The following is a 15,809-nucleotide window of genomic DNA, read 5'->3' as shown; positions in this document are numbered from 1 at the left end:
GTTTTGTATGACAACCCAGTGACAAGGATGCCTGCAGCGCCAGCACATTATGAAGTCACGCGCGCCTACCTATGCCATGAATAAATTTGACATTAAAAATATTCCAAGTTGAAGTGTTACATCATTTTCAGCGCACTTTTTGTCATCTGCATTTGGTAGCAGGCCAAATTGACAAAGACCATGTAGAATAATGTAGTATTTTAATTCCATAGCAGAGAACGCTATGTAGTTTCTGTAAGTAGGCCTAGGGAAAAAAAAAAAAATTGGTACTGGTATCGACTATCAGCCAAATAAGTTTTAACATATTGGCATATCAGCCAAAAATCTAATATCGTGCATCCCTAGACAAGACCAGTGATTTTTCTGAAACAAGTGAGGAGACAGCCTTCAAATGAACAAAGTGGGACCGTGGCATTGTAGCAGACAGGGAAGCAACACTTCATTAGTACAACAAGAAAATAGAAAAAGTGAACAAGACAGACAGACACACACTAGAAAGACAGTGGTGTTATAGACTAGTTGAAAATTTCTATGGATAATTCAGAGGCACACTGAACATTTGGACGGTTCCTTCAGGTCAGACAGAAACCACAGATTTATTTTCACTTCTACGCAGCCAGTACTGCACCTTCAGTCTCGACTCTTTCATCTGGATTGTTGAGGTCCTTGATCTGGTCCACTGAGAGCTCTTCATCTGAGAGTATGCTTTCAGGAGGTGACATCCCACGAAGAGAGGGGACAGCTGCATCACCATCAAAGTCTTCATCCTGAGGGTAAAAGAAGTCACTGAAATAAAAACTAGGACTGTGACTTAACTTCTTTTATCAACCCCTGCACATTTCTCTAAATTTAATTATGTCAAGACTATTTATCACAGTCTTATATTTATTTTATATATAAAACAGTCTACTAGGTAAAGCATTTTTGGATAGTTTACTGTGTTATGCTTGTTCAAGCTAAACAATACTATGTTTGTGATGGTCAAGTTTTCTCTTTGATGTAAACCTTTTTAGCACAGTTTTAGAAATAATGTCCGTTTCCATCATTTGGAACAGCTTGTACCTAAACCAGAAGAAAAGAACCGTGTAGAGAAAAATATTAAAACTATAAGAAAACACATTAAATACAAGACAGCAGTTGTTCTGAGAAACCCTGGTAACTACTTCTTATTCACCTCATACTCCAACAGCACATCTGCTTCATCTCTGAGGTTAAGGATGGAAGACGTCTCCCTTTGTGGTATGTATGCTTCAAAAAGCAAATCATCTTGTGCACTATCATCTGCAGCAACATCAGCATCTTCCCTACGAGGAACCAAAGAGAGACATTTAGAGTAGTTTAAAGTCACAGTCAAACATTATTACTATTGCATGGAATTTAATCGACTAAAGCAAAACAAAAAGATGAAGAAGAAGAAAATCAGATGCTGGAGGTAAATGATCAATAAACAGGTGTATTTAATGTACTTTGTTATTAAGCTCTTGTTGCACGGGTTAAAATAAAGAAAATTATGAATAACTCCCCTCAAGTGCCTCTACATGTTGTGGGAAGATCCTTCAGCTTTTATTTCATCTTTAAAATCAATTTATTGTACTAGTATGTACTTCATGCAGCTGAAGCATGGCATACTTACTGCTGTGGAAATAGGATGAACAGTTTCTGACAATTCTGAAGAGGGTAGGATTAAAAAAAAAAGGCCAAACAAATATAGACAGTCACAGTAACCATCAGCAGAAAATGTAATTGTTTTCATTACCTCTCACCCTCAGGGCTCCCGTAGACTGCTGCATCGCCTGCCAGGTGGCCTTCAGGTTGATGAAGGCAGGCGCTCGACTCACAATCACTTTTCAGGGACTGGAATTTAGCAGCCCCCCTTTTTGAACTGTGTTTAAACACTTCTTGGTCTGCCATACCTGCTAAGCAATGTGTAAAAAAAACCAAAAAAACAGTTGAGTCTGGTTAAAACCTTTTTACAGCTACAGTAAATATATACAAAAAGAGATACAGTTTACACAAATACATTGAAAGAGTAAAGTTTAAAATACGTTATTTCAACTAAAATGTAGACTGATTTACAGCAGACATTTTACACAGAAACACATGTATTAATAAATACAGTTAACATTTAAGTGTCATTTAAAAGGCTGATAACTGACTTCCTATATTTTTCCAAAATGAAGCATGGAAAGACTTAAGCCATATTTAATTAATTTAATTTAATAGGGCGGCTGTGGCTGAGTGGTTAGAGAAGTCGTCCTCCACTGCAAGAATTGGGGGTTTGAATCCACCAGCAGTCACATGCCCAAGTGTCCCTGGGCAAGACACTGAACCCCTCATTGCCTCCACTGTGTGTCCCATCCGTGTATGAATGTGATAAAGCACTTCTCTTTAGAATGATTTGCTCAATTAGCTTTGTAGAGATCTAGTAGAGCGCTGTATGAATGGGTAAATGAAGACACAGATTGGAGTGTAAAGCACTTTGAGGGTTTTGATTAGATAGAAAGGCGATATATAAGTGCAATCCATTTAATTCGCTGAAACAAGTCGTTTTGGAGCTGCCTTAACCTTTAACTAATAGAATTTGACGCGACTCACGTGTTTCATGTACTTTCTATTTAATGTGATTTAAAAATAAATTAATCAATATAATTAACAAATCAACCTATTCATGCATGATACTACAAAGTAAATAATCAAACAAAGTTATCAACCACTTTCAACAACATTTATATTTATACAAGTGGGAAGAAACAAAAAAAAACGCAAATTATTCTAGTTTGACTATAGAGTAGCATATTGGTATGCATACAAGCTAATGATCTGTTGGTAAAAAAAAAAAGCTAATGTTGGTTACCATTTATGTCCAAGCAAAGTTAATTGATTGAACAAACTATTCACAGGTTTTACCCTTTTTCCTTTGTGAAAAATAAATATTTATTTAAATTTAATAACAATTTGAAGGTATTTCGCAGCTAAAATGTCCAGAGCTGCTGTCTGTGATAAGCTAACTGATATTAGCATGCTTTGATATCTGGCGTGTTGTTGCATAAAGTCTTATTTTCTTAATAATAACTCTGTACAGAGTCTGAGTGACACAATATTGTATTTAAAATATTTTAACTAAAAAAAAAAAAGGTTTAAGTTTTACCTTAACACATTCAAGGCTGATTGTAACTAGGAAAACAGTGCCGTGGTAAATGTCTTCTTGCCTGAATGTTTGATCCGTAGAGGTCAATATCACAGGTTGCCAGATAGGAAATGACGAAATTTCACACTGCCACTATAAAATTATCGTATTTTGACCCAAACAGAAAGGAGATGAGTTGCCTAGCATAGTGTCTGGTTGGGCGGAACATGTGTGAGTATTCACGTGAATAAAAAGTAGATTTTGTGTTGTGAACGGAGGTGCTAAAATATCGTATATTTGGGCTTATGTACCCTGAAACTATCGTGTACGATAAATATACAATATTTGGCAACACTGACAAGATGGCGACTTTACGGGCAGGCGACAGAAAAAGGAAACATTTAAATGTATTTAGGACACCAAGCATGGCTGTTCAAATTATACACTTCCTGATAACATGAAGTTTTTAAATCCAAAAACACAATATATGCCACTAGCGTATAGTAGAGTTTAGTAGAGCATATAGTAGTGTTTAAGTGTCCTTGGGTGTCATGAAAGGCGCTTTTTAAATAAAATGATTATTATTATTATTATATAGATAAGTTCCTGTTAAAATATCAGAAACACAATTGAGTTTTTTTTTTCCAACTATAAATAGTTTCCACTAAGGTTCGTGGTGCTTTTAAATCTTAAATAAGTGTAACTTTAGGATTTTATTGTGATATACAATGTAGATAGTATTTGCATTTTTTTAATTTATGATTTTGCTTTATAATTCTTAGAATTTTCCCAAGCATAATGCTTTTATTCCCTTGTGGACATGGTTTCTGCAACATCTTGGAACATTGCTGCCCTCCTTTTAATTTATTTATTAAGAAACCAAGCTGTTTCTGTTAAACCAGATGGTTCTGGACTAGTTTGATGTCTATTCCCATTGCTAAACTAAACTGTTAGATGATCCAAATTTCCTAATCTGCCTTGCTTTATGCACAAGGTGTTAGTCTGGTGTGAAAACATACACATATGGACATGTATGATTGCACCATGCTTTGTGATGTCAACACAATTTCATTTCCAAAGCAATCATTCTGTAATAAGCTGAAGGACTGTTCAATAGAAAACTAAACAAAATAAATCCAGCATTTTTGTGTTGGATAATGCTGTTTTTTTGCAGCTATTTTCAATTGTATTAACTCTAAAAGTGAATCCCAGTATTTACCTTCTAAGAGTTTTTTAAAAATCCATCTAGTGGTTTAAGACATATTTTGCTAACAGACAGTTGACTCCAAAAGTTCATGTCAAAGCACAGATTTTTCTCTATCAATTTGCTCTTAAAGTACAAGGTGAGGATGACTCTCAGCTACCAAAACACCAAATCTTAGCTGAAAATTGGCTGAATTGACAGTTATATTTATTTAAGTGTTGCAAAGGTGGCTTAGCTGTGGCAGTTCATGCAAAGTTGATGTTCTGATGATTACTTTCTGAATGTCATTAAAATGTGTCCCGTGGTCCATGAGATATTTTGCTAACACAGCCAACAAAGAAACACACAAGACAAACTGCCGGTACTTTAGACATTCAGTTACTGGAGAATGAAAAGGAGAGGCCAATATACGAACGCAGAAAATCTAAAAAATGTACATGGGGACATTTTCACAGAGAGTAAATAATAGCATCAAATGTTCACGTTATATCTGTGTGAAACCCCCCCCCCCCCCCCCCCCGTGTTGAGACAACTGAGATTGAACTTTGAATAAAAAAGTGCAAGTCTGTCATGTGCATTAAATAAGCAAATAAGAGAACGGTCTGATTATTTCTATGAATTTTAAATCTGCCACTCCATTCACCCACATGTTTATTCATTCTGCACACACACATACACACTGCCCCTCCCATGATGGGACTTACTCACACTTTACTGTCATAATTTGCTGTATAGAAACATCTTCCTGATTGTTGTGAAAATCAAAACAGAACAGTATTTCTCTTTACAGTGAAGACTTCTTGTGTATTTTCAGCCAAATGGGACTTCCTTCTGTGAGGGTTTGTGTGTGCTTTTGCTTCAGTGTGACTTCATTTCACACGAGACTGTGAAAGAAAAAGTCAGACCCATCTCAGGAGATCCCGCTGAGGCGTAGTAACAATCTCATGTGTCATCTTCATTTTAAATACCATCTATTCCCTCCTTGATTCCACTCTTTTGTCTCTTTCTCTCCCCATTCCGACTTCACTTCTCTCGCCATTTATTTTTTTATTTTTTTTTTTATTTTCACAGTCACTCTCACAAGCTGGGAAATGTCTGTTTATTTTTTATTATAAAAAAAAAAATGTTGGTGGTATGTTTCTTTTTTTTTTTTAAATGTTATTATTTTATTTTATTTTTTTTCCCTTTTATTTCTGCTTTGGGACACTGTTCCCGGATTAATTGTCACAGTTTCAGTGCTGGAATATGGACAAGCAAAGCTGTGAAAAACTGAGCCTGTCTGACAATTTTTCCAAGCATATGCCGTCGTGTTCATGTGTGTGAAAGTGTGATTGTGCAGGAGCGTGTGCATATATATGTGTTTTTGTGTGGCGTCGATGAGCTTTGCTGTTGATAGCTGTCAGGGATAATGCTGCTATTTTCATAACCACTGAATATAAAAGCTTGAATTTTAAAACAATCATATTTTTGGTTATAGACTTTCATCATTGTCTGTTTTCTTCAAATCTTGTACCGAACCACATGCTAATAAACTACATTTTATTTCTGCTAATTATTTGACCTTCTGGGATGTTCTGTGGAAACAGAATCTCTTATTTTCCATTAGCTAATTAAATAACAAGCTGTAATTTCACCTTTAGATTTTTCTTTTAATATCACAGAACTACTTCTACTACTTTATTTATAAAGCCCTTTAAAACAACCACAGCTGCAACAAAGTGCTGTACTTATGAAATCAAGAACATTTAAACACATAAGAATAAAACAGTTAAAACAGTAAGATCAATAAAAACAGTAGTGCAGAGCAAATTTCAGGCAGTAAACAATTAATATAAAATGTGGCATAGGAACACGTATACTTCTTAAAGAGAAAGTCTGGTGTTTTCAAAGGGATGTTCCATCAAATAGTTATCAATCGTCATCAGTGACATCAGTCATGGAGCACAAAGTTTGAGGAAAAAGGCAGAAGTCTTCCTTCAGATTCATTCATTCATTCAACCTTTATTCAGACAAGTTAATCCCATTGAAACTTGGGGACTCATTTACAAGAGAGATTTTAACAAAGAGTGATGACAATAGTGGACAATCATAAAAAAACAGCATATAAATTGAAACATAAGTGGAAGAAAATTATATAAAAAAACAGCTGGATTATAAGGCTGTGTAGAAAACTAAAAACTGGAACATGTCTACATTGGTTTTTGCCAGGAACTTACCAGATGTTTGAAACCACTTAAAGAGGTCAAGGTTGAGAGCTTCAGGTCTTTTTGCAAGATATTCCAGGAAACAGGAGCGGAGTAGGAGAAGGCCCTTTTGCCACATACCCAGTAGGGACCGAGATGAGGTAGAGGCAGGGCAGCCAACTCAGGACACAAAAGCCCCAGGTTCAACTCCCAGCCATTCCCACATGTCGTAGTGTCTCTGAGCATGACACCTAATCCCTAATTGCTCCCCAAGTGCTTACATACAGGTAACTGCCCACTGCTCCACATCCCAGGTGCGATGGGTTAAATGCAGAGAACCAGTTTCGCCATTATATGGGAACATACAATGATGACAACACATAGCACTTTACTTTACTTTAACCAGCGAATACAGGGTGCAGCGTCCAACATCTGTAAGGTGCTTGCAGGAGCGTTCATGTAAATAATGTCACTGTAGTCAGTGGAGAGAAGGAAAGTCGCAGTCACAAGGTGTTTCCTAGCGTTCAGAGTTAGGATCTATTCCTAAAAAAGAAACCCAATTTAACTTTCAGTTTCCTTACCAAGTTTCAACATGAGGCTTAAAAAAGATGTGCAAATTAATTAAGATACCCAAGTATTTGTAGGAATCAACAAACTCAATAGGAACACCATTCGAAGATAAAATAGGAGGAAGGACTGCTGGAACTGACTTCCTGTTTGACAACAACATCCCTTTGGTTTTGTCAGCATAGCACCAGTTTGAGACGTAACAGATCGGACTGGATGATGTCAAAAGCAGACTGTGAAAGCTGGAAAACCTTAGCAACTGAATTAGCTCGACATTAAACAACTTTTTGAACAACAAGATTGGACCAAGAGCTTATCAAACTCAATTTTATGCAACACACCCGTGTGACTAATCATTATGTTAGCTGAAATTAAACCTTTTCACTTATTACTCTGCAGTCACCCAAGTCTGCTTAATGTTTCAGGAGTTAAGTAAACTTTGCAACTGACAAGACGTGTTTTTCAAGTAACTTCCCTTCTGGATTAACTGATACAAAGCTGAAAGCAATGTGAAAAGTTGTAAAATAGCATTTTGAAGCGCTAAGAAATTATTTTAAAACAGCAGTAATCTACTCTGATTTGAGCCCTGGTTACCGACCATTAATGTGTCAGCCAGGTCAGAATTCAACTTTCCTTTCTGACTCAAAGAACTACAGTAGTCCTTCATTTATTGCAGGGGTTACATTCCAGACACCCCCGCAATAAGTGAAAAACCGCAAAGTAGGAACACTATATTTATTTTAATATTTATATATATTTAAGGCTTTATAAACCTTTCCCACACTCTTGCAATGTTTTAAACTCTTAAACCTACATAATTTTAACAACATATGTAAATGTAGTACAGTACTGCAGAATTTTATATGAGGAACTCACCAGGCTTGGTCTGGTTCTGGTTGGATTCTGATCGACTCTCTGCAGCCGTTGAGCACCAGATGCTTTTGGAGAGAGACAGACCTTCACTGAGCCTGCACAAAACCACACAATAGTCCTGATCGAGTCCAAATGATCCAGAGAAATCCAGATGAAACATCTGGGTGAGTTCCAGAGAAGACACCGGACCTCCAAGCAACGCCTCCCCACTTGAGAGGCTTCATGGGCCGGCAAGCAGCACTCAGATTGACTGATGAGGCTGTAAGTAGTCCTGGTCCAGTTCTGGTCCGGATCTAATCGGCTCTCTGTATCAACTGAGCGCCAAAGTCACTATGAATAAGGGCCAAACTTTTTAGTCAGGTTCGGATCGGATCAAAACTTTCCCAACATTTTCGTCAGAAAGCAGCGGCCGGAAGCACTGTTGGCTTCTGGGTAATGTAGGCTTGTTGAAGGAAAACTACAAAATGGCGGCGCCTGTCTGAAGTATTTATTTATTTTTTCGTAAACTTTTTATTCCGTACCGTCCCGATCACGTGAGTAATATTAAAGTTGACAATTGTAGAAAAACCACGAAAGTCGAACCGCAAAGTAGCAACGGACTACTGTATCTACAACAGGTAAGATACCAATTGTTCATACTGTTCCACAAAACCACACTTCAGAAGATATGAACTATTCTTTGCCACTTTGAATATTTAAATTACTTTATCACATGCAAAGGTGCTTCTTGTAAGAAAATAAAGTCAAAATAAATATATTTAGCTCAAAGTACTTGTATAGTACACAAAAGGCCTATAGCGAGTACTGTACACCTGTAGACTCATAATAAGTACTGGCCATTCTGACCTTTTATCTGTCAGCTCATCAATACAATATTTTGTGAGGTGTGTAACAGGCACCATGTCTCATTTTCGTAATCAAAAAATTTTTTACACGCTGAGTGTGTTTTCACGCTGTGTTCCACTTAACAGTTGACCTTTGACCTTCTGATTTCATTCTTTACATAGCAGGAAGCATGTTACTTCCAGATATACACCAGCAGGTGAGACAGTTTTAGGCGTCGAGCAGCTAGTAATGTTTTTGCCTGTGTTTGTGTGTGTGAGTGTGTGTGTGTACTTGTGTGTCTGTCATCAAAAATCTACAAGGCACCTAACAATTTTGATGAAACTTGAAAGTAAGCATAAGCCATAATAGGGATCAACACAATTTAAGATGGCTGCCACAGCCTACTGACCTCACTGTTGGTGTCAACCCTGTCTATCTGTCAGCAAAGTATCCTCATGAACTACAGTGTGGACTTTAATAAAACCAAGAAAGTGATCATTAGATGTACATACGGCTGATTAACTTTTGGGGTGAGTGTAAGTTAAAATGAATGCTGCAGCCAACAGACTTTAGCCAACACAAAAAAAGGTCAGAACCCAGGTGGTTTTTACCAGTTTAGAGGTACAATGTACTGTGGTAGTAGCTGAGGGTTATCACCAACACACACTCTGAGCGTGGCATTTCACAATATCATATTCTTTTCCAGATTCGACCAAAATATGAACAGTTTAAAAAAAGCATGTTTTAAATTGAAATTATCTTTTTTTATATAGAAATACTTTTATCAGTTGATGTTTAATCATAAGGGTGATTGCTTGTTAAAAAAAATCCTTTCATTTTCTCTTAACTGTAACTGATTTACTGGTGAACAAAATCTGAAATCTGTAAAAAAAAAAAATTAAAAAAAAAAACTGAAACGGATTCGCATCTGGGTCACAGTGACCATGCACAACTGAGCCAGGATAATTGGGCATTTAAAAAAAAAAATTAACTGACAGGCTTTTCTTCAGGCTCACCACTAGAGGGCAAGAATCCTTCTCACCTCCTCCTCACCCACACAGTCTATTTCTGAGCCTCACACATGACCTACAAATCATCAGCCATAGCAGTGAGATAGTGCAGGGGCTTTTAATCCAGCTCTGTTTCCTCTAAATGTTCTCAGACCAGGAAGAAAATGCCAAAACCCCACAATCCTGCAGGATCCTTCTTCTTAAAGCAGCCGAGAAAGTAGGTTCCTTTATAAGAAACATACTGACACAGAATGATTAGAGGAAAATCACATATTTAAACTGAAAGACTTCCTGCCACCTTTCATGCCAGTGTAAATTAAGAGTATTTTATGATGAGATTTGATCAAATAACATAATGCACGAAGGCTAGATTTCAAAATGATTTACCAGGGCTGCAGCCTAGAACCTCAATATTAGTATTACCGTATTTTTCTGACAATAAGTTGCACTTAAAATCCTTTAATTTTCTCAAAAATCGACAGTGAGCCTTATAATCTGGTGCGCCTTATGTATTAATTCTGGTTTATGTGGTTATTGTGAAGGAGCTGAATAAAGTCTGACTTATCTGACAGATTTGTTTCACTTAATGTGCCTTATAAACCGGTGCGCCTTATAGTCTGAAAAATATGGTATTGCCTTAAAAACAAAAATAATGTTTGTCCAGCACCTTATTCTGTTTAATTTCAGTACAATTCAATCCCATGTCACTGGAAAGTTTTTTTTTTTTTTTTTAAGTGTATGTTGATTAACAACTGCTTAATGGTGTCCAGGTATTTTCACCTTCATCCTAAGGTTGTAAATTCTCTCAATCTTTTGTTTTTTTCTAAAGTCAGGGAGCAGGTGCATTTTTTCCTCAGATTTTCGATGCGCTCCTTTAAACCAAAATTCTTTAGCCACATCTTATCTTACTCTATATAATCTTAGTCCATCAAAATTAATGTTGACAAGGCTTTATTGTCATTCAACCGTTATTTATACAGGTTAGTCTCATGACGACTCATTTTATATAAATGCTATGTGTTTTCATCATTGTATGTTTTTATACAATGACAGAATTAGTGATTTGCATTTAACCCATCACACCTGAGATACACCCAGGTGGAGCAGTGGGCAGCTGCCCAGGGAGTAATTGGGGATTGGGTGTCTTGCTCAGGGACATGTACGGCATGTGAGTATGACGTGGAGTCGGACCACAACTTTCTGGTCCCAGGTTGGCTGCCCTACATCTACACCATCTCAGCCCCCTCTTTCAAGAGAGACCTGTTTTAGACAAACCACAGTTAAGGTACACAGATCAATAAACAGCCATAAAATGCATATAAAATAAAAAGTAAATTAAAGTAGTGATATAAACTCAGTAAAATACTAAAAACAGGAACGTGTCTGCATTGATTATGAAAGAAGGTTGCAGGGTTGTCTGTAATTTGGCTAGCTTTTGTTGTCATAACTTTTGAAAATATTTGCTTCATGAAAAAAAACTCAATGTAATTTTTTTAGTTTAATTAACAAAACTGTCAGGATCCATTTGTGGTGGGCAGCTGTGGCTAATTAACAATGTAAACTGGAACAGAGAAGAATTTAGGAAGATAAATGATCTGTGCTTCAGTCTTTAGCTGCTCTACTAAAGCTAAGAGCAGCTCTGTCTCTACAACACTTTAAATCCATATGAACCTAATCAGCACTGTCATTTAGATGAGATGACAAAATGTTGATAGGGCCCCAAAATTAGCTCCAGCCCACAGTCCCCCCACCATCCTTACCCCTTACCTGTTTATGCAATAATGATAATAATGTGTATGTATTGTCATTAGTGTATGTTCCCATACAATGGCGAAATTGGCTCTCTGCATTTAACCCATTCACCACCAGGTAGAGCAGTGGGCAGCTATTGAAAGCGCCTGGGGAGCAATTGGGGATAGGGTGTCCTGCTCAGAGAAACCACGAGATGTGCAATGACTGGGGGATCGAACCTCGGACTTTCGGGTCCCGAGTCGGCTGCCCTGCCTCTACACCAAATATTTTGAGCTCTCACGAGATTTGTTAGCTCTCAAGGTATGTCTTGAAGATGACTACTAACATCAAACTTTGTGTCATAGTCAGTAAATTTAACTGAGTTTTAGCCATGTTAGTGTTGGCTGTGGTTGATTAGTTGTGGTGGCCATCTTAAACTGGTTAATCAGTTGTAGATGTGCAGGCAGTGATTACTTGATATTTAGTGATCTGACACATCGGCTAGTGAAGGAAACTGTTTGCAGGCTCAATCAGGAAGGACAAGTGGTCAAACCAAACACAGAGGAAGGAAGATTGGGAGTTTTTAAGGACCTGTATGTGCTTTCGGGGCCAGGAACTTTTTGTTCTCCTTCTGTCTTTACCCCTCAGTTTCCTCTTCACTCTTTGTAGCTGCTGCCTTATGCATCTTTTAACAGATAAGAGACAGGCTCCACTTCTCAAGCCATTTCTGGCAAGAAGGAAGAAAACCTGAGGGAAATCTGGATATATATATATATATATACACAACAGTCAGCAGCCCTATGCCAAGCCCACCTAACACATGCCGTCACTGTTCTGGAAAATATTTTTGTAGGACTGAATCATCCTCGGTCTCCCGCCTTCTTTTTCTGTGTCGTGAGGTCTTCCCCAAATCCTGCCTCCTCTTCCTCTGCACTTCGTGCCGTTCTCTGCAAATCTCATCAGGATAATTATTCGCGCACAGGCATTCGGAGCACAAGCATCTGCCTCTCCTTCTGTTGACCTCCCCCTGCCTCCCCCTCATTTTTTTTTTTTACATCATCTCCTTTCCTCCCCTCACCTACAGCTTTCATTTCCCAGCATCATCATCCCATTTTCCTATCTCTTCCTCTTTTGCTCAAGTCTTTTGTTTAGAATATTTTTCGATACCACTGTCTTTGGAAACACATTCTGCGCAACAGAAGTGAAGTACAAAGGAAATCTGCCTAAAGATGAAGACTTAATCCTCATGTTTTAAATAGGTCATGCCAGAAAGGCAGTAATCACAGGCTGCAGAGCGTGAACACCACATTTCTGAGAATATCTGAACATTATCTGAACATCCAGTGACACGTTGTACTGGTATCATTTTAAATCCAACAGATATGACTCAGATCTTTTTTCATGATAAGAAAATAAGGTTTAGATGGACTTTTGACTCACAGAAAGCCATTCTAATCTGCTAAAGGGAAGACAGAGAAAGTGGAGATATGAGGGTTTTGATGATGACACTACTGTTAGACTTCCTATATACCTTTAACTGCCTAATGGAATCAATAATACAGCAGAGGTGTGCACAGACAGGATCTCACTGCTTCCCAAAGCATGTGGTCAACACATGCTGACCTTAAATTCACACGTAAGATGATAAATATGTCTGCCAAGGCAGAACAGACACATTGCAAACCTGAGACTCTGCCAGGAGTCACATAAAATGACTAGCTCGTATGAAATGACATATGAGTTTACTGGACTGAGATAAAAACAATTTTACAGATAAACTGATGTGTCAAATGGTACAACTGTGGCATTGAACACAGAGCTTGAACACACATGCCTGGTAGGCCTATTTTTTAATGGCATAGTAAAAAAAAGACTAAAAACAGCAGAAAATATAAACAGTTTTAATTTCAAACATTTGGACTTTGTATTTAACTGACAGCAGGAAAGCAACTCTAAGTGGATCAAAAACACATTTGTCATGAAGGAAAGCTTTACAAAGTATTGGCTTGACTGCAGAGTGGCAGGATAGGGCAGAAATCTTTAGCTATTAATCAATATTGTGAAATGTTTGTCTTTCAAGCTACCCACCTTTTACCAGTGTGTTTTAAACCTACATGCAGCATCAACGCTGACAAGCAGTGCTTGGCTTGTTGGAGCCTTTTAGTCAAGCATGTCTTCCTCATGGTGCCCGCTGTTTACATATATAATGTATGAGAACACAACCTGTTCTTAAATTGGTAACTGGTCACAGTTTCCAACAAAAAGTTTGTGTAAACTTTTTTCCTCACTCGCTCTCGTACGAGGCGGACGCATTCTCTTCCCTCTCCTGTTCTCCTCCTGCTTTTTTGCTCTCTGTCTGTGTATCAGAGCTCCTATTTTACACATCTTCCAAAATGAAAACTACTGTTATGGATCTGGTCAGCTGGACTTTCAACGTAATCGACAAAATCTTTTCAACAAAGCGACAGGATCCTGGAGAGCCCTCATGTCCCGCTGAGAATCTCAGGAGGACACCAAAGACATATACAATTGGATTTATGATAACAGGTTTCCTGCTTTTTGGAATTGGCTGGTTCTTGGTCTGTCAACATACAAGAAGACAGCTGCAGCTAATTTTGCCCTCATCAGGCTGCCTGCCTTGTGAAAGTTTGATTTGTGCTTTGAGAATTCAAAATCAGCTGATTTACGAGCTAAACCGAAAGATGGAAGTGATTTGTGAGAATCGCAGGCCACCTGTGGCTCTGGGACTCGCCAGCATGTTGGAAACAACCTTGGAGGGGCTCGTAAGCACGGACCAGTAGAATGCACCCTAATCTGGCCATTTTGGATCTTGAAAGTACCAGTAAGACTCAAGGCTGACAAGAAAAACCAGTTTGCTTGAAAAAAATCAACAATTGTGGCTTATCTGAATCTGACTCTCCCGGTTGGTCTCGAAAACTGACCGACATATCATTTTCTCCTGGGAAATGTGTAAACTAAGGAAAAGCTTCATCTATCGCAACAACCCACCCCCCACCCCACCCCACCCCACCCCAAGAACGTCTGTGGAGGCTTATCAGAACTGTGCCGGCTGACCATCATCTTATCAGGACTATAGTCTAGCTGGAAGTGCTTCATGGACTGCCTTGCCGTCAAATGCATATGTAACGTGTTCATAAATGTGCTTGCTGGCAGAAAGTTTTGATGTCTTAAATCATGTTCTGATAGGACAAGGAGTGAAGAAATATTTTTTTAATGCCACTCTCCTATCCTCATGGATTTTCCCCCTTTTCTATCTAAAAAAGTATTTTGAAACGGATAAGAGGCTGCGCTATCATAGTAGCAGTTACGTGCACTCCGCCCATCGTTCGGACGACTATGAACATATTCTCTCTGTATCTCGGTACAATGATAATAAAGCTTATTCTGATTCTGATTCTGAAACTGTTGTATGTGGTGAACATGACCTTCAGAGATTGCCTCAACAAATCAAATGAACCAAGCACAAAAATGTTTTTGCTGCCCACCTTAGAAAATGGTAGGTCTGACCTTAACTTACTATAAACCATGTAACACATTTCAAACATCATTCATCATTAGTTCATAGCAAAGCTCCTCTGAACTTTCTCCATCACTGATTGGCTATTGTCATCTGACAGGGCGATCACAACAGAGAACTGGTGAGACAGTTAGTGGACACCTCGTTGTGTGGGGTGGCCCGTTGCGGCAGTACATCGAAGCGGCCGCCATACAGGATGTGGCAGAACTGCCGGTCAACTGATAGAAGGAAATAGACTGAACTTTATAAAGCACCGTTCTACAAAGTGTTTGATGTTAATGCCTGTCATTCACACACACTAATGTATTTGGAAAACAAACAGGAATCAAAGACAACATTTATAGCTTTTAAAGTGATTATTAAAAATGTTTACTCCTTAAATGTTTAGGCTAAAGATAAGAACTAAACCAACATTTCTTTTTTCATTTACCCTTTATTTATACAGGTAGTCTCATTGAGCCACGAGAACTCATTTTCAAGAGAGAGCTGTTTAGAGAGCAGATGGTGGGGGTTGAGGGCCTTGCTCGGGGGCCCAGAGTGGAGCGAATGAGGGTGGAGGGAGGTGTGGGTGTTCCACCTTTTCCACCCACATTTTGATGTTGACGGTACCGGGAGTTGAACATGCGACTTTCCAATCACAAGCCCATCTTCTAACCTCTGCGCCACCACTTCCCATATATACTCCCCAACATATGTATTATACCAATGTATCTTTACAGAGGGTGGGGTATTTGTGTGTGTGTGTTTGTAT

General features: G+C 38.3%; 1 protein-coding gene across 1 annotated transcript in view; it reads right to left on the bottom strand.

Annotated features, from left to right (window-relative positions):
* The window catches only part of adad2 (adenosine deaminase domain containing 2), a 13,574-nt gene extending 10,341 nt beyond the window's left edge, over positions 1-3,233 (bottom strand). Inside the window, exons 1-4 of the mRNA XM_037687311.1 lie at positions 3,149-3,233; positions 1,757-1,916; positions 1,175-1,304; positions 629-767 (exon numbers count right to left, since the gene is read on the bottom strand). Of these exons, the coding sequence (XP_037543239.1) occupies positions 629-767; positions 1,175-1,304; positions 1,757-1,911 (424 nt within the window). The 5' untranslated portion in view covers positions 1,912-1,916; positions 3,149-3,233. The remainder of the gene's footprint in view (positions 1-628; positions 768-1,174; positions 1,305-1,756; positions 1,917-3,148) is intronic.
* Between the last annotated feature and the right edge of the window lie 12,576 nt (positions 3,234-15,809).

The sequence above is a fragment of the Nematolebias whitei genome, chromosome 14 (genome assembly GCF_014905685.2).
Source record: "Nematolebias whitei isolate Nwh7 chromosome 14, NemWhi1, whole genome shotgun sequence".
NCBI classification, from domain to species: Eukaryota; Metazoa; Chordata; class Actinopteri; order Cyprinodontiformes; family Rivulidae; genus Nematolebias; species Nematolebias whitei.
This window is presented reverse-complemented; position numbering and strand designations above follow the sequence as displayed.